The sequence below is a fragment of the Opisthocomus hoazin genome, chromosome Z (assembly GCF_030867145.1).
Source record: "Opisthocomus hoazin isolate bOpiHoa1 chromosome Z, bOpiHoa1.hap1, whole genome shotgun sequence".
NCBI classification, from domain to species: Eukaryota; Metazoa; Chordata; class Aves; order Opisthocomiformes; family Opisthocomidae; genus Opisthocomus; species Opisthocomus hoazin.
Window position 1 is genome coordinate 70,349,387 of NC_134454.1, and position 26,607 is coordinate 70,375,993.

Consider the following 26,607-nt stretch of genomic DNA (forward strand, 5'->3'; position numbering starts at 1 on the left):
CAGCTGAGGGAACTGGGGCTGTTTAGTCTGGAGAAGAGGAGGCTGAGGGGAGACCTTATTGCTCTCTACAGCTGCCTGAAAGAAGGTTGTAGCAAGGTGGGTTTTGGTCTCTTTTCCCAAGTAACAAGTGATAGCACAACAGAAAATGGCCTCATGTTGTGCCAGGGGATGTTTAGATTGGATATTAAGAAAAATTTCTTCAGCAAAAGGGTTATCAAGCATTGGAACAGGCTGCCCAGGGAAGTGGTGGAGTCACCATGCCATCCCTGGAGGTGCTGAAAATGCATGTGGATGTGGTGGTTAGGGACATGGTTTAGTGGTGGGGTTGGCAGTGTTAGGTTAATGGTTGGATTCAATGATCTTAAAGGTCTTTTCTAACCTAAATGATTCTGTGATTATTTACAGTATGGTTGTACTGCATGCATGCTTCAGGTCTGATGCAGTCAAGGGAATTGAAAAGAGTAAGGAATATGCCTTGCCTGTAGTGCAGTATAATATGTTCAAGTAATCAAGAGCTGTGGCTTTTTCCTTCAACATCAGTCCATGGACATATTTTCAGTAGTGTCTCAGTCTTGCCTTTCTTTATAACTTTTCTCGGAGCACCAGTATTCCAGAAACACTCTTTTGATCAAGGTCTTCCCATCTTTTGTTTCAGTACAGAGGCCCAAAAGTAGCCTGAGTTTCATGACTTGTTGGAAGGAAGACTGCTTCTGACTTGTCAAAATCTGGTGTATGAAGCAGGTAGCATAACACAGCTGCTTGTGACTAATGCAGTATATTCCTTTGGAGGAACTTTCTGAGCTTTAGCTGCAGACATTAATTAAGGTCATCTGTATTAATAATTCAAAGACCACTGCCCTGACCCACTTATTCTGCAACTCCAGGATCTGTTGATACTGTCCTATTAAGTCCTTTTAACTTGTCTTGCCCTTTTAACATGTGCACAAGACTATTGAAATAGTAACTTTTAAAACAACTGAGCTTGCTTAGCTGTGGTAAAATTTGACTAGTCTGACAATTCATTGCACTCAGGATTAACCTCTTGAGTGTCCATGTGTGTTTAATCTGCAGTCATTCCTCTTGCAGAGTTGCTCACTATAAAAACTCCTCGAATGCAAGTGGAATAATGTGTGATGGAGTCAGTGTGTGTACCTACATGTGTGTATTACCTACATCACACATCTGTTTCTGTATGTGTGCAGTGAGAATATTTTTCTGGCATTCAGTTGCTGATCTAAGATAAAGGAAAGTTTATGAAAACAAACTCCTTTATTAGCAAAAGTATAAACTACTCTAAAACAAACGATTTCCAATGTCAGTTAAGAAACTGTTCTATATCAGTGGAAGCAATGATCCTGGATTCTCTAGCTTTATAGGAGGCTTCCAGCACAGGTATTTTGCAATCAGTAATCAAGTGGATAACCTATCAAAGTTCTGAAATGCGAGGCAGGGTATTACAGATCAGTAAGCAGAGGAGTTATATGGGAAAGAAGGAGAGGCAGACAAAACTAAATAAAAAAGAAAACAGAATGAGAGATTGTCCTAAGATAGCCGCTTAACTATGCTAGTGTATATATTGTATTATACCTGGTGAATACACACAACTATGACTGATCCCTTAGCAAAACATGGCTGAGAATTGAATCTTTTGGAAATAAGAGGGGAGTAAAACTGTTATTTGTATTGGGTGTATATGAAGTGGGGAGCCTCTTGGATGGGAGCTATAGTAGCACAGAACTCGACTTTACAGTTTATGATCAGTGCCTTTAAAATCTTTCTTCCGTTTACAGGTTCCTCCTGAAGATACAGCTTCACCAAGAACTTCATTCAGTGTTCAAGGGCTCAGACCCTACACAGAGTATGTCTTTTCAATTCGTTGCATGAAGGAAGATGGAGTGGGCTACTGGAGTGAGTGGAGTGAACAGAAAACTGGGGTCACCACTGAAGACAGTAAGTAATATATGAAAGTATGTCAGTGATTTTCAAAATGTGTGAGTGCTTGGCAGTTTGGCAACAGCCAGCTGAAATTGTGTGTCCTTGCTTGAGCTGTTTGAATATATATGCAACAAGGCTCTCCTGAGTTACTTTTTGTACTGACTGACTTGACCCATGCATTCCAAGGAGTGTGAGAGTGGCGTCCCATAAAGCTAACAGAGGTGCTCCCTGATGACAGCTGAATCCGGAGGTAGGGAAGAAACGCTTTCTAGAATGAAAGTTGTATTCTCAAAATCTTTTAGAAGGGATGTAGGCTTTATGGTGTTTTTTTCTTCTTCTAAGGGTTGTCTTCTGTAACAGAAGCTATTCTATCGATGTGAAAGTTGGGGTTTTTTGGTTGACAGACTGCATTGTTTATGAAAAACTCGGTGTTTAGGTGGCCTTTAGGTAAAGTCATAGGTGAACAAGCATCAGTAAGTATGAAACAGGAGATCTTAGTCATATAGGATATGTAGACTTCTTACCTTTACTTTTCCCAAGGTATTCTGCATTAACAACACTTCTTTGCCAGAATCACTTACAGCTGCCTATACACTGTCTTGTACCCACTTGTTTACAGTGTTCTATGTATGGTAATCATGAGTCTTGCTGATATCACTCATACAGTTGTCACTGTGGGAGGCATAAGAAAGGGAAAGCCATCAATAATCCACTTCAAGCAAAACTGAGTCTGTGTGGAAAATAGCTTTATTTTGGTTATATTTAATCACAAAAATCACGGTTTCCTTACAATTACCCTTCTTGATGACATAGTCATTGGAGTTGTCACCTTGTAAATTCTGTCCCTTTGCAGTAGGAGTGAGCACTGAATTGCTGCTGTCATAATTTAATGAGGAAAACTTCTTACCAGGATCAGCTCTTTGAGGGCAGTATGTGGATCATGTTTAGTATTGCACAAAAGGACTTTCAAGTGGGATAGTTGCAACTTTAAAACATAAACTGATTACTAAAGATACACAAAAGATAGCAAACCACTAGGTTAACCTTTAAGTTCACAGCCCTGGAAAAAATACTGCTTAAGAGCCTCAGTCAGGTGTCAGCCTGCACTGCTTTGGAGCAGATCCTCAGCATTGCAAAGTTGCTGCCATGCACCAAATCTGTTCACAGTACAACCAGCTCATCAGCCTGGCTGGCCCTCCATCTTCTTGTAATGCTCCAGTCAGCTTTTCAACAGTGTCTGCTTCCGTTGAACTGTATGCTCTGCAGATGTGCTCCATTGCTCTGAACTCATTCCTTCAGCACAGTGGCACTGAGGCTTGCTGCACTCAGTGTCTTCTAAGATCTGTGTCCACTGTGTTCCACAGCATGTTTTTTAACATTATTGCTTCCAGTTCCTCATGAATGCATGTGTGACTTGACATGTAGTGTGGCATTTAAGTAACTACAGCTCACTGTTATGAATGCAATGTACTGTTACAAATTTAATGTTCATGGAAGTCATTGTGGTATTTCCTTCCTACTGAGGCTCTCCTGCAAGTTTGTTCTTAAGTACAGAGACTATGCCTTCTGCCACTGAGTTGTGCCAAAACTATTAGAGTATGTTTAGCACTTTCTGTTTTCATTTTGTTTGCCTGTTTTGTTTTGCAGCATTTTGATTTAGCAATTGTTGCTGCATCTGTAAACTCATACAAAATAAAGTTGCACAACAATAACTGAGCAGTAATTATTGGAACACTGACATTAAAATCACACCATGCATTTGTTACAGTATGAAAAATCTTGTTCTCAAGTAGTGGATTCTTGTGTTTTCTGTTAGCAGAACAAAAATACATACAGTGTGTATATAAACACAGCCTGCACCTATACATTTAGCCCTTTAATTTGCTCTCCAAATAAAAGCCCAAGGCTTTGATCACAGAATCGCAGAATGTAAGGGGTTGGAAGGGACCTCTGTGGGTCATCTAGTCCAACCCCTCTGCTGAAGCAGGGTCACCTACAGCAGGCTGCACAGGACCTTGTGCAGGCAGGTCTTGAATATCTCCAGAGAAGGAGAATCTACCACCTCCCTGGGCAGCCTGTTCCAGTGCTCTGTCACCCTCAAAGTGAAGAAGTTCTTCCTCATGTTCAGACGGAACTTCCTATGCTTCAGTTTGTGCCCATTACCCCTTGTCCTGTCACGAGGCACCACTGAAAAGAGTCTGGCCCCATCCTCCTGGCACCCACCCTTGAGATATTTGTAAGCATTTATAAGGTCCCCACTCGGTCTTCTCTTCTTCAGGCTGAATAAGGCCAGCTCCCTCAGCCTCTCCTCGTAGGAGTGGTGCTCCAGTCCACTAATCATCTTTGTAGCCCTCCTCTGGACTCTTTCCAGTAGTTCCTTGTCTTTCTTGAACTGGGGAGCCTAGAACTAGGCGCAGTACTCCAAATGGGGCATCACTAGGGCAGAGTAGAGGGGGAGAATCCTTCGACCTGCTGGCCACACTCCTTTTAAAGCACCCCAGGATCCCATTGGCTTTTGTGGTAGCCAGGGCACACTGCCTGCTCATGGTCAACCTGTCGTCCACCAGCACACCCAGGTCCCTCTCCACAGAGCTGCTCTCCAGCAGGTCCGCGCCAAGCCTGTACTGATGCATGGGGTTGTTCCTCCCCAGGTGCAGGACCCTAGTCTTGCCCTTGTTGAGCTTCATCAGGTTCCTGGCAGCACAGCTTTCTGGTGTATCAGACACTTCTCTTGGTTTTTCTGTCATCAGCAAACTTGCTGAGGGTGCGCTCTGTCCCTTCAGGTCGTTGATGAAGAAGTTGAACAAGACCGGGCCCAGTGCTGGCCCCTGGGGGACACCACTAGCTACAGGCCTCCAACTAGTCACAGACCTCTCAGCTCTGCCATTCAGCCAGTTCTCAGTCCACCTCAATGTCCACTCATCTAGCCCAATTCAAAAGATTTGGTGTTTGTCTCAGTAGCAAGATACCAAGATAGACGTGCATTTACCACTACTATATTCAGAAAGGTATACTTATATATTTCCATATGGTTTTATCCAAATGTTACATTTCTAGGTGTTAGTACTATAACTATCAAGTGAAGTTTCAACAGAATCCTTAAATGCAAAGAAACAAATGTGCAATTATGATGCTAAAGAGTAATACAAGCATTCTGGCAGTTTTGAAATCTTTTGGCAGTTGGCTTGCTACTTAATTCTTATCATGAAACATCTACTTTGTACTCAAAGTAGTGACAGTAGCCAAAGATCTTTATATCTAGCAGAGCAGGTTTGCTGCATAACTGTGTAGATTACAATTAGTGTGATTTCTGTGGGTTCTAGAATTAGTGTATCCCTGCCAAAGGGATTTGATTTTAAAAGCTTGTTTGGTTTCCTCCTGAATCGCTTGCTGATTTCTGACTTCAGAGAGAATTAAATGATATGGGGATTTTATGCCTTGTTTTTGCAGGAACTTGGTTATTATCAGTTAGAAACTCTTCTCTTCCAGTTCTAGGGTTGTGAGAAGCTACTTTAGCTTGGTCAAGTTTCCATTTCAGTTCTTCTTCGATAGCCTGCAAGACTGGCTTTGTTTCTGGCCTGCAACTGATCCTGCCCCATGTGGAGCCAGTGAATGGACTTTCTGGTTGTGTACTTGACACCCAGTAGGGAATCTATTCTTCCTTCAGACTACTACAAGTACTTTATGGTATCTGTTTAGCTTCTAACTCAGCCTGATTGAGGATTTTTGGGTTTTTTTCTTAATGTGCATTAAGCTTTCCTGCTTGCACTCTTCCTGGTCTTCTTTCTGTAATAGCCTGTCTGTTGCTTAGTGCATCCCAAGGCACCGTCTTCTTAAGCAGTCTATTTAGTACACCATTTCAGTCGTAAACAGAGTTAAATCAATACAGGTTTCATTGTCTAAACACCGCTTTGTGCTTGGAACTTGACTGGATCAGAAATCCTTCCTCATCTACTCTAATTGAGTTCCCAGTAATGAGTTTTGATTGAATTTGCATGTCATCTTATATTGGAGAAATAAGGAAAATATTGTAGTATATATGCTACTTGTTTAAACAAAATGGAATTTATGTGCACATAATGGCATTGCTTCAGCTCAACGCAAAATTTACTTTCTCTGGGGAAGATACTCTAAACTGTTATTTTAATATTCTAGTCACTTCTTTTCAGCTCCTAATGACAGTATTGGTTTGTGTTCTGTGGTGACTGTCTCAGTCTGAGCAAAGCGAATACCAGGACTGCCTGCCTATTTAGACTGCGTTCCTGTTCTGCTTCAGTGACTGGCTTTGCAAAGATACTGCTGTTGTCTTATTTTAGCCTCAGAACAAAGGTGTTATGGTAGGAAACAGACATGAGGCAGATCATGTTGCATTCATGAACTATATTAGGCAAGATGTACAATTGCTTCTGTTTCATGTGAATCAAATCCGGGTACTCAAAAGAGATTGTTAAGAAAGAGCTCACTTTGCCTTAATTCCCTTCTGCTTCCCTCCTGATGTAAAGTACAAGAGACAAGATGTACACTGTAGACTCGATGCTGTGTTTTGGAGGTAAAACAGTCAGGATCTCATAATTACTAATATAAAAAATGCAATAAAAGAATTCCCAGAGAAAGTACAGTCTAGCAAGATTATAAATGTAAATGCGTTTTAAGATCATCTTTCTATTAGGGCTAAGACCCTCACAAAGGATTGACCACTTTTTATTGCTTTATGCACTCTTAACAGATTGATTTGTTCTACTTTTAAGATAGATTTGCAGTGGAAATACCGCTTGAATTTTTTACAGTACTGAAGCCGGAAAGTATTGTACAAAAGTATTGCAGTTCTGTTACCCTTTCTAGCATAAAGGATATAGAAAATTTAGGGAATTCAGGCAGTAGAGATTTCTCTCCTCGTTAACTTCTCTGCACTTGCCTTTTTTGGGTGACTTGATATTGAGGGGTAGGGAGTGTGTTGCAGCTGCAGACCATGGCGAGGTTTGCAGTGCAGAGATGTGCAGGGCTCTGCCTCTGGATACAGGCTGCACGGTGTAGGTTTGGTCATACCTCACTCAGCACTGTCATCTTCAGCCCATTCTTGCAGATGATCAGCATGGTGACTCTTGGTTATTTTAGTACTGTACAGTTAGAGCACAACTACTGTTTTGCACATCCCTTCTGGAAATCTTGCCATGCAGGTGTTCCACTTAATATACCAAACATTATTTTCTTCGGGGGACTAAGGAAACACTTTCTGTGTATGCTTTTATTAAAAAAAAAAGGGGGGAGGAAGCATCTAATGATAGTCAAAGAATGAATTCAACAGATTAAGTAAAAATATTTCTACTGTTAAGCATTGTTTCTCTCATCAGAACCATCTAAAGGACCGCCCATATGGAGAATCATTGATGCATCTCACTCACCAGCTTCCTGGACTGTGCATCTGATGTGGAAGGTAAAGCAACATGAAAAACTGCAGGAATTGAGCATGCTTTAAAAACATGAGGTTTCAAGTGACAGAATTTCCTCGACAAACTTGAATAGATAGCTTGGATAGTGTAGGTTTTATTGATACAAGAAGTGACCTCAGTATTCTTATTGTAATAATTAGTTATGAAAAATTAAAAGTACAGATGCAAAGGCCGTCAGTTAACTGATACAGGTCTGTGAGCCAGAGTATACAGAATCCACTTTTGGATTCCTGACTCACTGTGCCTAAGCAGTCTGTGGAATTGGAAACTTTTTGCTTGAACAAGGTAAACCTTCATGTTATGCCTTCTGCTGTATCCTAAAACACTCACAGCACTATCTGGACAGGGATACTCCAGCTGCAAAATCCATTAAGCTTAGAGATATCCAAACTTATTAAATACAAAATTGCATGTTTGCATGCAGTAGTCAGCTGTGTCTAGTTGGCTGATTAGCCCAAAGGTGGGAAAGTGAATGCAGTAATGGTCAGTCCCCATCTCCTGCTCTCTTTTGGTCTGTGAACTTTGTCACATTTGATCTAGCTGTCTTTTTATTATTACTTTTTCCTTATTACTACATGGCGTGTGAGAAGTTACATGTATATGGATGTGGCATCATTTTCTGGTGTAACTCATGTGCGATGTTCCACTTCTGGCAGTATTTAGCTTAGAATTGGAAAACTGGTGCTACTTTGCAGTGTCAACAGTTTTCTTGTAAGTTATCTGAAAACTTACGCAGTTACACAGTATTTTTCTGTGTGACTAGATAACACAGAAACAAGTATTTTTCCATGTGTAATAAGAGAAAACTGCTCGGGTTGTTTTGTGTTTGGGTTCAACACAGCTTAAGATGTGAGATTCCTTTTATGTCATTGTGTTGTAAAGTCACATAAAATGCAGGTTTTATCAACACAAGTTCTGCAATGTTTACAGAATAGTTTTTATTGAACTACTAGGTAGGATTGTGAGCCAAGCAAAAGAGGATTTAAAGCAGAAATAATTCTGAAGGTTACTGCTTTACAGAAATGAATGCAGATTATTTGTGCTTTCCTTAAGTAGGCAGCTATTTCATCTGTGTAACTTGTCTTGCTCTTAGATTTTTAAATTATGCATCAAAGACAGTAAAGGTTAAGTCACGTTTGTTCAGTGTCAGTCTAATCCAAGATGTGTTTCTGACAGTCATTGGAGCCGTTTGAAGCCAATGGAGTAATCTTGCAGTATGAAGTGACTGTCAGAGCTAAATCGTCTCTCTCCAGTCCACCAGAGAAATACAATGTTAATACCACCAACCTTACATTAAAGCTGCCAAATGGAACTTATGAAGTGACTCTGATTGCGCTTAACAGAGTCGGGGCATCCCCTCCATCAGTTTTACTTATCCCAGCAAGTAATTTGAAAGGTTAGTGTCCTAGTCCTAATGTCTCTTTCAAATGCATCTGCATGGCTTTTATTACAAGAAATCTTCAGTGTTGTAAAATGATACCTTTCACATGGACACATCATGAAAGTGTATTGAATATATCTACAGTCTTGCACCTTACAATTGTGTTGCCATTTGTATACTAGGGAATGTGTGGAATTAGGTACTCACAGGTTCATAAGCTATATGTGCTATTTTGCTGTTCTTTTTGATACTTAGAGCTACTGTGCACTATATTCCCTGCTGCTTCTTTTCTTACCATAGCAGGCATTTTTCGTTTTCTTTTTAAAAAATGAAAGGGTTAGGGAAGAAAGCATCCTTTACTTCATTTCTTCTCTAGTCCCGGTCTCGCTCTCCTACATTTTCAGTATCTTATCTGGTTGCTTTGTCATCTGCTTCCACTGTTTCCCTGCTCTTCTTGTTCCTTTTTATTATGTTCCTTGCATTGCGCAGTAGTAGTAACTACAAAGTGGTTTCTCCTTACTTCCACCCTCCTCTTAGACAATCCAAGCAGAAAATAAGTATATGGACAGATGCTGCTTTTAGTGTAAAAATCAAGGGAGAGCCACAGGTTCTAAAACTAGTAGATGAACTAATTAAGGGTATGTTTTAGAGTAGCATTGCAGCCATAAGTACTTGGTAAGGTACATGAATACGACGATTAGAATGACAATTTAGAAGTGTCTCAAGGTTTCGTTTGTTTCTGAAATAGACCCTTTCTTTTGGGTGAAACATAGTATCTCCCTACTGTGCAATGAGGTTACTTGCTGTGTTTGAGAACAGAGATGCTGACTTTAATTTCTAGTTTTTAAATAGCCTAACGCTGCTTGTTTTAGATCTCTTGATACAAAGATTCAGATGTAAGCTTCCAAATTTCAGAAAATGACTTTTACATTTACTTAGGTTCTGTCAAAGTGTCGCCATTACAGTAACCCAAAAGTAACCACATTTGCCAAAATAGCTATTATTATGAATATCTAGTGGAAGAACTGCCAATATTTATCACTTTTCTGTTTTCTTTCATCACAGCTCCTGTGAAGAATCTTAGAACACTACCTAAAGATGGCAAGTTGTGGGTCGGGTGGACTGCTCCTAACAGTTATGTTCTGAAATATGTGATCGAATGGTGTCTGGTGTCCAACAGCTCACACTGCATCATGGAGTGGCAGAACGAACCAGGAAATGTTCAAGGAACATACTTAAAAGGTATTTAGCTCATAAGTCTACAAATACTGTGTAGAACACTCTAAGAACCTGGTAAGTATCCTCAAAGTGAGGAACATCCTCATGCTGACTAGAATTTCATTGTAGGACAGAAACTTGGGATAATCCTGAGGGCTTCTCTTAGTTTGAGTGTGGAAGTATCTGTGTATTTTTGTCAAATATAAAACTATCTGTCTTGCATTTTGAAATTTGTATTATGTAACAGCAAGGAGTTTATCTGCATTTTGGTTTTAGTCTTCTCATTCTCGGAAACCATCAAAATAATGAACAGGCTGAGTTCCTTCAAAGTCAAATTCTCCAATCCCTTTTTCAGTTCAAACAATGAAACTTGATCAGTTTTACAGTTCTTTTCAGACTATGATCAGTAGCTCAAATCAATAATTTTGGGGTTCAGTGCTGTAGACAGATAAAGACTTTTTATTTAAAAGAGATTAGGAAAAAAAACAGGCTTCTGTGGAGTCTGTTTATTATTTTTAACATTTGAATGTGAACCATTATATTGTTCCTTTAGTTAATATATTGGAGCAGTATGTCAATAAGCTCTAGAAAAAAAAGTCAGCTGCATTACATACAAGTGCATCTAATAAAACAACCAAAACCCAGAACTCTGTATCTGAAGTAAGTAAGAAGGTTGGTGAGGAATTTGGCTGTGAAACAACACATTTTGAATTCCTTTTATTAGGCGATATAAAGCCGTTCAAGTGTTACCTGATAACCGTGTACCCGCTATATGCTGATGGTCAGGGAAGTGGACAGTCTGTGAAGGCTTACCTTCAGCAGGATCGTAAGTACAAAAGAGTAATCCAGGAGCACATAAAATTACTTTCTTGACTAAAAATAATGAGGCCTTTGCTTTAATGTGGACTATGTAATGAAACATCGCCCTACACCTGAGGGTCATCTGACATAATCGATCTTTTCCCTTCTATTAACATCCATTGTGCTTATTTACAGTATTTAGGGTTAAGAGATGTCTGTGGCTGACTCTATCTCTTTGTCCAACCTTTGTCAGATAATTTGGTATGAGTTTATTATTTTACTAGCATAGTAATATTTCTGTGCTGATTATTTTGAATTTCAAGTATGAAGCCAAAACTAATTAATTCAGTTGAAGATTTCATGTGATCTGCTGATTATTGTTTTTTGTGTCTTTTTTTCCTGGAGGTTTCTCTTTTCAATTATCTTTGGAGTTGCTGTGTTGTCTGAAAGTAATGCTTTGCAGATGACTTAGTCCAACTATTCCGTTGAAGTTTTTGTGCAGTAGCAATTCAGTGCTCATTAATACACTGCTGCTGAGGGTGTGAGGATGCCCGACAGAAATTAATCTTCATCTCCCATTACAGGTCCTTCAAAAGGACCAACTGTTCAGACAAAAAAAGTAGGAAAAGCTGAAGCTGTTTTGACATGGAACCATCTCCCAGTGGATGAACAAAATGGATTTATCAGAAGTTATACCATACTTTACAAAACTATTGATGGAAATGAAACAGGTAACAGAAAGCAGAGAAGTGCTTTGTGACATTGAAGTATTCCATCTGTCTTCGTCCTAATACGTGTTCCTGAAAAACAAACTACAGAATTGAGTGTGGCCGACGGTCTGCTTTGATGACATAAAGCTGATGTCTGAGGCGTAGCCCCCTCCATACCAAACAGAAAGTCCCTGATAAAGAATATGGAACGGTCAGTCTGTGTATAACAGGGTACTGAGTTTAGTTTCTGAAAGCTGATTTGCAGGTATTGTGCTCCTATCTTTCTGTCTAAATGGAGGATGAGATGTTGGTATAGCAGGATGAAGCTAGACCATTCAAGATGTAAACGAGTTGACTGTATTTAACTATTGTAAAGCCTTAAATAAAAAAGGGGGGATTTTTAATCCTCCTGGAGCTCTAGATCAGTGTATTACTGACATAAAACACCTTGTCTGAAGTGCATTTTAGTTCTCAGTAGTGTGTATGGCCTGCAGGCTTAAGACAGGGAGCTAGCACTATCAGAAGTTTTTCTTTTTTAGATTTCCTTAAATTAGAAGGGCCAATTGCTTGTGCCTACCCTACTTCTTGTTATTTCTAGTTAACCATGTTTCTTCTAGTTAGTAACTAGCTATCTCTAGTTAACCATGTATTCTGCTTATTAAAGATATTTAAGCCTTAACTTTACTACTAGTTTAGTTTGTAGCTACATTCTTGGGGGGATGGGGGGGGATGCGGAAACCACAGAAAATTGACAAGTAAAATATCAACAAGAAAGAAACTAAATTCAAACCTTGAACAGAAACAAACGAATCTCAGTGTTTCTTGTACAAGTTTGTAGTCTTTCTGTGCCTATTCTATTTTTCTTACAGCCATGCATTCTACTCAAACTGTCTCGTACATCTGAAGACACGATATCCTAATGCTACTGCATTTGTGGTGATCTAATAAATTGTACAGAAAACCAGTATAATTTTTTTCCTCTCTTTAGCTGTGACAGTGGATCCTTCCAAGACAGAATATACGCTATCTTCTCTAACCAGTGACACACTGTATACTGTGCGGATGATGGCGTACACAGACGAAGGAGGCAGGAGTGGTCCTGATTTTACATTTACTACACAAAAATTTGGTAAGGAAGAGTGACACAATTAGTAGAAGCAGGAAATATGTTGCAGCAGTATAGCAAGGCTCTGTGCAAGATCTGATAGGAGGGGAATGTGATTGTATTTAAAAGAAAATAAGTTTCAGTTGCAGTCATACTCACAAGGTGCATGACACCCAGGTAGCCTATCTAGTACTCAATCACAAAGAAGTGGTTCAGTGAGGATTTCTTCTGACTCTACAGAGACAAGCTATACTCTGCAGATCTCCTCGCTGGCTCTCTTCTCTTGGGAAACATGCTGGGTTTGGATGTATTTTGTGTATACTTCAGGTTATAGTATTCTTTTGTCCCAACTTTCCATGAGTCATGAGAATTTACTCAGTGCCCTTGTCTTCTCTTCTTGTGTCTGATGGCTTCTACGCTGGTCTTAAAGAGTCCAGTCTTTGTTTTACTGTGAAGGTAGGTTGGCCTTTATTATCCTGACACGGGTGTCCTGAGAAGCTGCAGAGGTGTGCTGGCATCTTGATCTGCTAATCTGCATGCCAGTCAGCACGTGCCATTCTTACAGTCCTTCTTCAGGTTCTGCATTCTCATTCATACCACTATTAAAGTTTGCTACAGTTCACTTCAGAGACTCATTTTGAAGGTTTGCATTTATTGTATGTCCAGCGCTTCCTATTTGTAATGGCAAGGGCAACAACATTAACTGAACTTAGTTGTGGAAAGCACTTCTTAAGATTTAGCAGGTTTTTATATTCTTTTTTCTGTATAGCGTTGCTCTTCCCTCAGCATTCTGTGAGGTTTACTTAGGAATGTGTATAACAATGAAGGGAATACAGAACGATAATGCAACCTTAAGTGTTTTCAGGAAGAGAATATTTTCATGTACAGAATAAACTGATGGATGACTAGTGATTTTGCTTACATTACTTATTTGACCATGATGTTGTTATGACAGCCAGTAGGCCACTGAAACACCTGGACTGCAAATGAATTCACATAGATGTTACTGTCATATCTGTCCGAACTGTAAGATCACTTGCTCCATCAGTGTTACAGCTTCTAGAGCAACGTGTGGTTTTTATTGGTGCAATGCATTAGATTGTTAGGACAGAGCTTTTCACATTTCCACCAAAAGGCTCTTTTCATATGGTGAAAATGTTTTTCCGAAGGTGCAGCTTAAGACTGAGCCCTGCAGTTGTGTTCAGTTTCAGATTCTTGCTGTCCCTTTGGGAATGTATGCCGTGGCCGAGTTCCTTAAATGACAAAGTGGGCTGTAACTGCTTCTCTTCATTTCCTTCAGGGAAAGGAGAAATTGAAGCCATAGTTGTACCTGTGTGTCTAGCGTTCCTGTTGATTGTGCTCCTTGGAGTTTTGTTTTGCTTCAACAAACGTGACTTGTAAGTATAAATGAAGTTTTTCTCTTATGCTTCTGATGTTTCTGGGCGTAACAGAGAGATGGCAGTAATTCAGTACAAACAAGTAAATATTCTGCAGTTAAATCAGAAAAAGAATGTAAAACACACATACATTGATTGGTGATAAACATTTTTGTGTTTTCCTTGGGAAATCAGGGCCTCTTCTGATAGTAATTTCTTACTGGCACATAAACCAAGTGTTCCATGACTCAGTCCTGCAAGGAAATTCCTGCTTTTCTTGCTGGAATTGGTCAGGATTAAGTTTGTTAGTTTTCGTTCAGGATATATTGTCTGTGTTGTTTTCTTAGTCATCATGTGGGAGTGAAATGATGATTCTTAGTTTGTGAAGCACAGAAGAGCTGTTTGCTGGCTGTATTTGAGCTATTTAATTACAGCGTTAGCCTATTTTAAGCTTTACAGGCGAAAAAATTAGGCGGACGTCTTATTTACCTACCTTGCATAACCTCAGTGAAACTCTGTGCCTATTCACTGTCTGCTGGGAAACATCCTGAGTCCTGCTTGCTCTGCCCCAGAGCTCTTGTCTGCAGCTTTAGCTGAGGGCTTACTGCTGAAGCATTTTCCCTAGCAAGAAGTAGCGCCTCTCCGATGTCCCCGGTTAACTATCTTTTCTTTCTAATTAAAAACAGCATTTTGTGCCCTTCTCCTTCTGACCTCCCTGATGCTCCTAAAATCAGTTCTTAACGGACATCAGTTGAAAAGCCCATCTTGCAACGTTATTCATAGTTCTTGTACAGAGGTTTTGTTGTTGGAGCCTGTTCATAAAGAGCTGGATAGATCCATCAGTGTCAAAGTTAGTTTGGTTGGGGGCGATATATCTACAGAGATTTTTATTGTTAAATAACAGTTAACACATCCTTAAACTTAAGAGTTCAGAGTTACAAAAGACCAAGCAAGTTTTTCTTCAAATATTTTCACTTTTTTTTTAGCTGTGAAGTTGACTTAGATTTTGATAGCTGTGATAGTCATGGTTATCTTAAAGAAGCAACAGTGTATTTTCATACTGACATGCATCATAGACTTCACATAAATAATTGCTCTGTAGATTCTAGAGTGCTATAAATTTGAAAATCCCTCACTAACCATTACTGTTTGTTGGTTTGCCTTATGTTCGGTGGCTACATCTAGTGTGTAGAGGAGCTGTAAGTGCAGTGCTGTGTTTTGCTAAGTACTACAGCTTCCTACAAAGCTGTAAGGAAGTGCAGGAAGCATTCCTATTTGGAAATAAATACTCTTGCAGAAATGCTGTGTAAGGGAGTAGTGGCCTGGATTATGCAGTACTTACTGTCAACATAGGACTTTAGGGAGTGCATCTTGTAATTTTGTTCTGGTTTTAATGCTTTACAGAATTAAAAAGCATATCTGGCCTATTGTCCCTGATCCATCCAAGAGTAACATTGCTCAGTGGTCTCCTCAAGTTCCAGCTAAGGTAATAACTCATCTTTTTGCATCCTGTATCTTCCTGGTCCACAAGGTTTCAAGTAAACTAACCAGTGGGAGTCTTATATCTTCTAGCACACATGGCTTTCAAGGAAAAAAAAAACTGGATGTTAAGTTTCACGACATTATGATACGATAGGGTTAGAAAACTTTATTGCATTGATAGATTCAGCACTAGAAATACATGGCCCTTAGCACAAGTTCACAACATAGAGCAGGCTTTAACATTGTGAATTATATTGTTTACTAGTTGGAAGGGTGAAGTCCTACTTACTTTTCTTATTCATGGTTAAGTAAACAGAATCCATGATTCCCGTTCTTAAAACCCTGAAGTGACTTACTTGCACAGTTAAGTCATGAACGAGAGAGAAAGCTGTAATAGTTCCTCATGGGTGAGGAGATGGCAGCAAAATTTAGGCACCATGTGGTGTCAGTGACATAGCAAATTCCATCCAGTGAACTGTGGCTAACTTCTGTGAGGAAGTGCTGTGATGTTGAATACGTTATTGGAAGTAATGTATGTATGGCCTCAATATAGAATGTTCCTGTGTTGCACAGCAAATGGTTGTATGTTTACGGATCTTAAGAATAATTAAAACTGGAGTAAAGCTTGCACACCCACTATGGTTACAGAACAGCTGCATAATGAAGACTTTGCATTGGAAGCAAAAGTATGTCCTTCATTTTGTAACAGATACTTTGGAGATACTGCCAAACTTAGTAAGGAGAAAACTTACATGAAGGAAGTTGAAACAATTACAGAATAAAAATTCAGGTATTTAATGGGGTTCTTGGTTTTTAACATAACCTTCCTTTTAGGCAACATCCATCTCTTTCTTTCAGCATAACTTTAGTTCCAAAGATCAGATGTACCCAGAAGGCAGCTTTACAGATGTAAGCGTCGTAGAAATAGAAGCTGATGACAAGAAGTCTTTTTCAGAACAAGATCTAAAACCCTTTGACTTGCTTAAAAAGGAAAAAAGTACTTCAGAAGGGCACAGCAGTGGTATTGGAGGGTCCTCGTGCATGTCCTCTCCTAGGCAAAGTGTCTCTGACAGCGACGAAGGGGAAACTACACAAAACACTTCAAGCACTGTACAGTATTCAACTGTAGTACTCAGTGGCTACAGAGACCAAACACCTGTACAAGTCTTTTCAAGGTCTGAGTCGACTCAGCCACTGCTAGATTCAGAAGAGAGATCAGAGGATCACGCTGGAGGAGGTGACAGTACAACACAGAGGCAGCAGTATTTCAAACAGAATGCTGGTCAGGATGAAATCAACGCGGACAGCAGGCTGTGCTTTGAAAGAACAAAGCAGATTACTCCTGCTAATGAGGGGGATCTTGTTGGATTTGCAGAACTGCAGATCTCAGGTGAGGGTTCAGAGCTGTTGGGCCTTGGGCTGGAAAAAAATACACAGGAAGCTGCTCTATCAGATATTTTACAGACAAGTACTGAAGGACAGACTGTGAGACCTGAAACGGTGGAAGGAAATCCACTGTCAGTTGATGAAATGCCAAAAAGTTACCTCCCGCAGACTGTGAGACAAGGGGGCTATATGCCTCAGTGAGGGAAGAGACTGGCTCTGTGTAGGCCTTCGTTAGTGCCTGTTCACACTTTCTCCTGTGTTTCTGATAAGTTAAGCTGGGTATTTTTATCTGAGTGCAGATAGAAATATTGAAACTAGGTGAAGAATAATTTGACAAAATACAACAAGGACTGTGTTTTTGTGGAAAATTTGCGGTCCAGACCTACTGGATACTGACTTCTATGCACTACATAAAATCTTATGTCTGGATAGCTGAACAAGCCTCTGTGCTACCTTGGTTTTTTTGTGTCTGGTCATACCAGATTTACACATGATTGAAAATTGCAAGTTTCAATCAATCACATCAGCCAATAGGCCTCCTAGAAGAAATACTTCGATTTGTGACAGTGTACAAGCCTAAAAAAGACAGGTTTAGTTGCTTGGAGCATCTTTGTGCAAAAGTAAGACTGAAGCTTAGTATGTTAACATGGAAGAGTACTTAAGTCAGATACTTTTCAGTAGCTTGATTGGCTTTCTGAGTTTTGACTTCGCCCAGTGTCTCACTTTTCAGCTTACCAGACATGCAAGTCGTGTTCATCCCCATTTAGAAATTATAAAAATTAAATAGAACTTGCTATGATGTGCAAATAAGAAAACACCATGATTGCTTGACTTTGAATGCTACTATAGTAACTGATACTCTGCCTACATGTAGATATGCGTGCACATGAACTATAGAATAATTTGGCCTAAAAATGTGCCTTGCAACTTGACGCACAGCAATTCAGTCTCTTGTTCACAAGTTTTAAAATGCCGGTGAAAACGTAGATTTCACAGCTATATAAAGGCTTTGTACCCAAATCACTGTCTGATTATACCGTACCTCTCTGGCGACAGAAGTTGCCTTTGTTCAAGAAGTGCACCTTTGCTGTATACAGCTTGAGAGGCAAGTAATGAGCTGTAAGTTCTTACCATTTTTCTAACTGCTCAGGAGAAATGGAATATGACCTTCTTCCTGATGGACTGCAACAATCAGTGTGCTATAACCTCACTGCTAATGCCACAGGGCCTCCTTGAAACTGAAAGAAGCAAAAAACCAAAGCACTGAAGTCATTGAAGCTTTCAGAAGAAAAAACAAAGCCTATCCACCGAATTGAACGTTACTGGTAGTATGTATCTACTAGCACTACTAGCAGTCATGAGCCACAAATAACACATGGTTGTTAAAATTCCGTACTTTTTTTGTACGTCTCACTTTTCCCCTGTCATAGAGTTTGCATTTTGTTGAAGGAGATAGATTTCTTGGAGACTGTCTCTGCCAGGGTTTAAAGAAAATTGAAATTACATTAAACCCCTTCTCCAATGATAACTAGGAATTTTATGGCATTTTTGTAGGTATTTTTTTTTAACCTTAACTTAGTCAGCTTTCTAGTCTGACACTAATATAACCTTAATTCAAAACACTAAATGCTATGTTGTGAGAATAAAACAAGGGTTTTATTTCTCCTTCAGCAAAAGAGCTGTGTATTTAAGACCACCTGAAACCTTTTGTGCAGTGACCTCTGGTGCTGCTGTTCTGCAGAGCACTGGTTAAAGGCCCTGGAAAGGCAGGTGTCAGTATCCTTTCAACTTCCTTTGTCTTTGTCTGCCAGCTGGCATGGAAGGTCAGGTGTACATACATAAATGTTCACATGTGTCTTCTGCTTTTGTTACAAAGAAATTCAATGCTAGAGTAAATTCATAAGATTACCTCTTGAAGTCTGGACAATTTGAACAGATTAAGAATGGACAACCTTTAGTAACATTTCAGTATTTCACAGTTCCTTTCTCCCAACAGTATTTTTTGTATCTGGGCACTTTTTTAAATGAAAAGGCTATGTTGCAGCTTACTATAACTACACCTTTCTTCAAACCAGTCCCCTACCTTTTCTCCCCACTCCACCTCAGCACCTTCAAACTCCCTCCCAGAGGGCAAGGGCATAGTGAAACCCATGCTGTCGTGAGACAGCAGAGACAGCCTTTTGTTCTTTCAGAGGTTGAAGGAGCATTCCTTTGTCAGAACACTTCTTTTTGAAAATATTACTGGGGGATGGGTCGTCTTCTCTATGCAAATTTCACAGTGACTGTAAAGACCACAAGTAAAAGGGAAGGTCTCTGTTGACCGGTGTGCGTGCTTATTAGAACTGCCCTACAGCCACGTGCATCTAACCCACCTCCTGCTTGTCTCTGAAATACTGTGGGCCACAACCTGGCTACTTAGTCTGAACGTTGTTTCAAAGGCCTGGACATTTTCAAAAACATGATGATGAGTTCTTTTTTTTTTTTTTCATTGTTTTTTTGTGATCCAGTAATACTAAGTTTTGATAGCATATGTTCATATTTGAGGGACAACTTCAGTTATTCCTGAAGTTGCTATTTGCCTTTCTGTTGTGTAAAAGGAAGGTATTTTGTTCTCAATTGCTGTTAATCGTGGACCGTTTCCAACATTAAACAAACAGCGTCAAGGGATTCTCATTTTGAAAGGTCTGCGCTAACAAGAGTTCTGGCCTGTCACTTCTGGTATCTTTCTTTTTTTGTTGCTTATGGGCCAGTGGTAATAAACTCACAGAACCGTACAGGAGCATATCCCTGAGAGAATTTTATCTGTCTGGCAGAGTTACGTTCTGTCTTTCAGGCTTGTTGGGTATATTTAGGACTAAAATACTAAAGACTAAGCAGGAGATACTGGTGGGTGGACAGCTTGTAGAAGCCACAATACATATAAATAACAAGTTTACAGCTTGTTCATAAACCTATGTGCCAAATATTATATCATGCAGTGTTCAGGGTTTAACTTGATTTTGTACTTTGGATCTTAACAATCTAATTGTGTCAAACAGTTGCATACAGGTTTTTAGAGCATCCTTAATGTAGTTACAGCAATCCACTGAAATTTTCTGAACTTGGCCCTAACATAGCAATTAAAGAAAAAGCTTCCCTCACCCCCCCAATTACTATGGTGCACTTCATAAAATAAAAGCATTATTAAAATAAAATCACAGTTCAGTATTGACACTTTCATATCCATCTTGATTTCCTGGACTGGAATTTGTCAGGTGGGGGTTGGAGAATAGTTGTGAAGACCTTGTTGCTTTGGTGGCAGGGAAGGGAGGCTAGTAGAAGTATAAAGTATTTTTGCTATATTAGCCTTTTTGTAACATCTCTTGAGTGCAGGCTGGCTAACTGCCCCTCTGTTTACAGGAGAAGTGACTATATTTATCCCCATAGTTCTGTTGTGGTGGTTCTGTTAGAACGGGAAGGTTTTGGGGTTGTTTCTGGGGTTTGTTGGCTTGCTCTCAGGGCAGTTAGTCTGGGAATATCCTCTCCCACTGTAGGGAAAGTCTTGGGATTATGTTTCGTACACTCTACTGTAGTCAGCTAAACTGCCTGTGAAGCCTGAACCTGGCACAGCAAAGCAAAATTTTTTCCAGACTTCGTGCTGGAGTGTTTGTCACAAGCCTGTGCCTATCTGTGCTACAGCAGCCTAGCAAAATGTTAATTACCAGGACTGGAAAAAATCTTTGGCCCTGGGAGGAGGAAGGAGTTTGCACGCAAGGGCTGAGTCCGGTTTGTGGGCACTGGAGCAGCACCATGGCCTGGGGTGGGGTTTGCAGCCGCAGCTTTGGCTGGAAATCACGAGCACCACCAGATCTTACTTCGGTTTGCCCAATATGGGAACCACCGTGCTGATTTAACTTCAGTAATTGAACTTGTTTAATTAGTGCCAGGTCTTGCATATAGAAGACCCGCATCCATATGTGCTGCTATGGCGTTGACTGACTTCACGGTGGGATCTGAAACTCCAAAGACTCTCAAATTGTTAATAGTCAGCCCCCGCTCCAGGACACACATATTTTAAATTGTGATTTATGTACATTAAATGGGACTAAATATACTAGTTTATTTTTCCAGAGGCAGTTGTTATAATTGAGATTAACTGTTGTTTGGACACATTCCTTTAACTATGTTAAAAAGGTCTCCCGAGTGATGGATTGTGAAACTTAATTGATCTCCTGTAACTTCTTGCCTGTTTGCTAGGATGGATACATATAGCCATTTTAAATTCCAGGAGTTGCTTTTCATGTGACTTAGAAGCAGTTTATAACAAAAAATATTTAGTCTTTTGTCAGGAAACAGCCATTTGGGAGTTACAGCCAGCCCCAGAGTCTTCAGCTTGAGCTCTTGATTGAGAAAAGTGCAGTGAAGTGAAGGTGTAAGTGAAAAGTCTGGAGAAGGGTAAAATTAAATATCTTGCATTGGACTCACAAATTCTCATTTCTCTTCCTTAAAAATGGAAGAAGCATTTAAAAAAAAAAGATTAAGCTAATACGCATGTGTGTTTGCTTTCGCTGTTGTTTCCTTTGTAGTACTTGTGCAATCTGAGCCATTCCTAAAAATGAAAGCAGTGCTGACTTAATGCAAGGATGCATTTTTAAGGCCACAAGATTTGGTAGAAACAAGTTTAAAATTAATGACTAAGGGCCATATCTCAACAACTGTCCACTTCCCCCCCTCCTCCTAATTTTAGTGCAGAGGGAGGGTGGGCAGCAAGTACCAAGTACCTGCCGGAATGCAGCCTTAGCCAGTACTTCTGTTCATTTGCGAAGACAACCTTGAAGGGGATATATGCAGTGAGGTCACTGATACTCTACAGAAGCACACTTCTGTAACAACAGATGAAAAACACATGGCACAACTGTCGACAGACGGCTGGAAAGCTCCGCGTCCTCCTGCTCAGGCTGAAGCCTCGCCTGCGCCCCACACCGGCTGTCCTTCCCAGTGATGGCGGGCGCGGTGGGTGGGCGTTCACTGCAGCGTTGGAACTGGTAACACCTATCGCTCTTGTTCATGTTGGAGCACGTTCCTTGATGGATCCAGTCAACTTGCCGTGTTTTTTTAACACACCAGTCTTGTTTACAGTGTCACATATAGCCTGGCACTTCTATACCGCGATGCGTTGTCTGATAACCACGTGCTTTTTTATTTGGGGATAATGAGTCTACGGTCAAGGTTACTGGTCGCCAAGTGTCGCTGTGCTGGTACATGCGTCTGGGTAAGCAGAGGCATGGGACACAGGGACAGACGTACTAACAATAAAAGTGCCTTGATGCTGGATTATGAATGGCTAGTGAATGTAAACATTAAGTCAAATTTTGCTATGATGTACTTAAAGTATGGCTGATTAAGCTACTGGTAATTTGAATGCCAGCTTTAAAGGGCTTGCTTACTCCAGCCAGAGGCTAAACTTGTAAATTGCTGCATAAGCTGTCTCTGTATGGAAATATGTTTTAATACCAATACACTATCTTCATTCTTTTGCAAGATGCATGTTTATTGTCATATAAACTCTGCTTTCTAAAATTTACTTTATGGTCAGTTTTGAATGTCTTCCTCTTTGTTACCCAACTGAGCCGGAATGTTGCATTTGTCTAGTACATGATGTATGGAGAGAAAACAAAACAAGATTCCTTACTTACCTTGTGTGCCAGAGTCAGTGTTTTGTAAGGCTGGCTCAGGTGGTAACCACAGAAGGAGAAGAGTCTGGGTACTACCTAACAGGCAAGGAACAGAGAGACCTTCCCTGAGAGAGACGTAACCACCGTACACCAGGACGAAACGCTACCTCATTGGGTGTGTGGCCCAGCTCAGCAGCAGGTGAACGCTCTGGAGTCCTCCCCTTGTGATCCCTCCTGTCGCCAGATGTCTGCTGCGGCTGTCCAGCCGTGGTGGTGAGACATGTCGCTGTCCCTGGGATCGGCTGTGTTCTCGCTGCTGGCCCTGGTGCGTGTGTGCTGTGCTCCAGGGTCTTGCCAGGAAGCAGCGGCTGCGGCTGACTGCGGCTCCCATGTGCCGGGGATGGTGTAGGTCTGCTGAAAATGGGAAGGGTACCCAAAAGGTTGGAAGGAACACTGCGGGAGTGAGGAGCAGGGTGTAATGCCATCTGCTTGCACAGACTCTTGTCCAAGAAAGGACTCGCAGGGCTGGCTGTGTCTGCCATTGCCCTCAGCCTCACCTGGGTTTGGTTCTTCTGTTTCTGATGGGTTCAGGACCATCATAGCTGCAGTGAGCTTACACCTCTACTGAAAAAGCACACCTGTGTCTGCAGAAGATGGTCACGTCTGCAGCAGGCTTCGAGGGTGGCACTTGAGGAAAGACAGCTTCCCCTTTGTGGCTGTGAAGCTCCGCTCTGCGTAGGCACACTCAGACCCACATAAAACAGGTGTTCAGGGGGTGGGCTTGCGGGTGTTTGTTACGCGTCACCTGCGGCACCAAACAGCGTTTCTGTCACTGCACAGAAGAGCCATCCCAGACATGTGACACCAGTTAACACCTTGGTGTTAAATTAGGTGCAAACCTAACACCAGGCTCCTTTTCCAAAATGCTAGCCCACGGCACAGTAGTTCACTCGTCCCTGTTGCACGTCAGGCCCCGGGGTTTCTGCAGGAGCAGGGTTTTTTTGCGTGTCCTGCTGACTGGAGCCTTGCTCCCAGCAAGGAGGAGGCAGCAGCGTTGTCTTCAGCGGCGGCCTGGCTGCTGGCAGAGCAGGAGTGCTTCCTGGAACCGTTAAAATAAACAGGAAATACGGCTGGACAGCGGGTGAGGGGAATGCCCTGCTTTCCGCAGGAGACACATAGCTGCGCGGCGTACGTGTCGGGAGGACAGAAGCTGCCAGGATCCTGGGAACAACCCTGCACCCCTGCGGCCGTGGGCCCACGGAGGAGCCAGGGACGCCCCAAGGGCCTGCGACCCCCAGGGCAGGCCAGGCCTGTCCGGCCGCGATGGGCACCGGGCAGCAGCGCAGCGCGACGACCTGGGAGCGACGGAGGGACGCGCAGGAGCCCTGCCAGCCCGGCGCAGCTCGGGGCGGCGTGTTCGGAGGGCTGCTGCGGGCTTGCGGCTGTGTTCTGACCGCTGGTGGTCACAGTGACACACCAACCTCTCCGCGAAAGCGTCTTGCGTATCAATTTTCCAGACGTGTGCTGTTTGTGGTAGAGCGATGCAGTGCCTTCCTGTCTTTGCAGTGGTCTCCAACTGCCGTGAAATACAGCAGAGCCAAAGCATCCCTCCCACCCCTTACAAACAGCTAGGAACTTCCTGGCTCGGCCGGGGAGGCTCTGAGCACGAATGACGCAACGGGGAGGTACAGGGCGAATTCCAGGCTCGCCTGCAAAGTGGAAACGTGTTGTGCGCTGGTGTGCCAGGCATTATGCTGGCTTTCCTGTCACGGTAACACCTTAAGTCACCCCAAGTGCTCGGGCACTGAGCTGGCTCAGGGGCCAGCGAGAGGTTTCGGTGCGGGACAGCTCTGCAGGAGCCGTCGCTGACATCCACCCGTATCCACCAGCACTCGGCCAGTCCCCTGCAGCCACTGGCACAGCCCCTCACCCTCAGCGCGCAACATCGTGCAGCAGGTTCTGGGCACCAAAGTCCCACATAAAGCTCCTCAGAAAGTGGTCTTCAGGGCTGTGAGAGCCTGGGGCGCTTGTTACCCCTGACAGCGGCCAAGCCGCAGAGACGTGCCAGCGAGGCTAGCTGGGACCAGCGAGGGAGTGTGCTTGTGCTGCGGGCAGGAGCCCCGGCATCGTCCGGAGACACCAAGCGCTGCTGACCCATGGCTCTCAGCAGTGCAGCACGGCCCTGCTCCCAGCCTTCCCAGTGGTCTTCGGGGAGGGCCTGGGTGGCCCAGCATGGCCCCAGCACCCTGGGCCCAGTTAGCCCACTGGGGCCATGCCGGGAAATGGCAACAGCATGTTACCATTAGCAGCCAGACAAGCTGACTGCTCCAGCCCCAGCTCCTACCCATGGCCAAATTGCATATTTTTAATATTTCTTTTCTGACCATTTAATAAGTCCCCTTCGCTTTTCTCCGGCCACTCCCCTGTCAGCAGAAGCTCTGACCCTTGTTTCATGCTTCTCCCACCCTGGACCCTGAGCGGGACGTGGAATCCAGACCCACATGCGCTGCCAGGCAGGTCAGCGTCCCCGTGCCCTCTGGCACGTGTCCCCCTTGGCCAGGCCGCACCAACAGCCCATCCACACAAAACTGGCCCCCATCACTGGCTCCTTGCATCCCCACGGGCTGGCTGACACGCTGGGGTTTGCTAATAGGGAGCCTGTTCTCATGCATTGCTGCGGCCTGAATCACTGCGCTGCGCCATCCAGAGAAGTAATCACCACTGACCCTCATTTGTTACCAATATATATTCCCATGCACTTTGGGAACAAACATGGGGCTCTTGAAGACTATTTCTGGACCAGACCTGTGCCAGAAAAACTCTTCCTGCTTGAATGGATGCAGCTTTTTCCCGTTTTAAGGAGATTTCACGCAGGAGAAAGAACACGTGTAGCTGCATGTGCACCAGAGAGCCACGGGGACCACCCCACTGTGCACGCTGCTTGTCTCCATCACGGGACTGGGTTATGGAAGAGACAAGGGTGCTCTTTTGCTACTAAGACACATTTTTGTGGATGGGGTTACCGTAATAACCTTTAAAACATATTCAGAATGCCATTTATCATGGATTACATGAAGCTGACCGTGTGTTGAGTCAGAGACACCTGAACAGGCACCCTCCTTCCCTCCTCATCTTCCTCTCCCAGACATTTGTCTGGACAAGCACTTGCCGATAGCCCCAGGACACAAAAGCAGATGCCTCCAGAGCCCACTCAGGGCATGGTGCTTTCAGCAAGTCCCTGTTACGCTCCATTTGCTGCATGCGTTTTCACTCACCCATTTGCTGGATGTCTGCCTTCTCTACATGAAACTAGTAACACTCCTATCTGTGCCAGAGAGCCTTTTGGATTTACTTATTAATATAAATTAATGCTATTAGGTAGATACTGCATAGACACACATCTGTACATGAAAGAAAATTGAATCATTACCTAAGTATGAAAAATAAAGGAACTTTTATCAGCCTTTGAATTTAGCCTGAATGCAATGCAGGAAAAAGGTCAGACTCTGTGAGAGTGCAACATGTGGAGTATTTTAAATAAGAATGTCAACATAGAAACACCAAAAATAAACAAACATTACCAGAATACGAACTCCTTTAAAGGCAGTGAAACTGAGACTAACCCATAAAAGCTGGAGTAAATAGAGATGCCTCACGCAACGTGTTTCTTTCCAGAGAGAAATTCAAGATAGCCAGCCCTATCATTAAAGAAAGAATCAGTCCTTTCAAGAGCAAACCTCAGCGGTGGGAGCAGAAAGGACTGAAAAGTCCTCCTGAAAGGAGGTTGTAGTGAGGCAGGTGTTGGTCTCTTCTCCCAGGTAACTAATGATAGGACGAGAGGCAATGGCCTCAAGTTGCTTCAGGGGAGGTTTAGATTGGTTATTAGGAAAAATTTCTTTACTGAAAGAGTGGTCAGGCACTGGAACAGGCTGCCCAGGGAGATGGCTGAGTTCCCATCCCTGGAGGGGTTTAAAAAATGTGTAGATGTGGCACTTCAGGATATGGTTTAGTAGGAATGGTGGTGTTGGGTGGGTGGTTGAACTCAGTGATCTTAGAGGTCTTTTCCAACACATGATTCTATGATTCTGTGATAAGCTGGAGACAGCACG

At 42.3% G+C, this 26,607-nt stretch overlaps 1 protein-coding gene across 3 annotated transcripts in view; it reads left to right on the forward strand.

The window, feature by feature from the left end:
* IL6ST (interleukin 6 cytokine family signal transducer) overlaps nt 1–22,421 on the forward strand; it is a 35,856-nt gene extending 13,435 nt beyond the window's left edge. For 2 of the 3 annotated variants that reach the window (XM_075446972.1, XM_075446973.1), the window contains 10 exons: nt 1,791–1,950; nt 7,287–7,369; nt 8,562–8,781; nt 9,832–10,008; nt 10,709–10,810; nt 11,370–11,516; nt 12,484–12,624; nt 13,901–13,997; nt 15,381–15,462; nt 16,317–18,086. In XM_075446972.1, coding sequence (XP_075303087.1) covers nt 1,791–1,950; nt 7,287–7,369; nt 8,562–8,781; nt 9,832–10,008; nt 10,709–10,810; nt 11,370–11,516; nt 12,484–12,624; nt 13,901–13,997; nt 15,381–15,462; nt 16,317–17,045 — 1,938 coding nt within the window. In that variant the 3' untranslated portion in view covers nt 17,046–18,086. Of the gene's footprint in view, nt 1–1,790; nt 1,951–7,286; nt 7,370–8,561; nt 8,782–9,831; nt 10,009–10,708; nt 10,811–11,369; nt 11,517–12,483; nt 12,625–13,900; nt 13,998–15,380; nt 15,463–16,316 lie in introns of all 3 variants that reach the window. The other variant, XM_075446974.1, reaches the window with a different exon arrangement.
* Nucleotides 22,422–26,607: the final 4,186 nt, after the last annotated feature.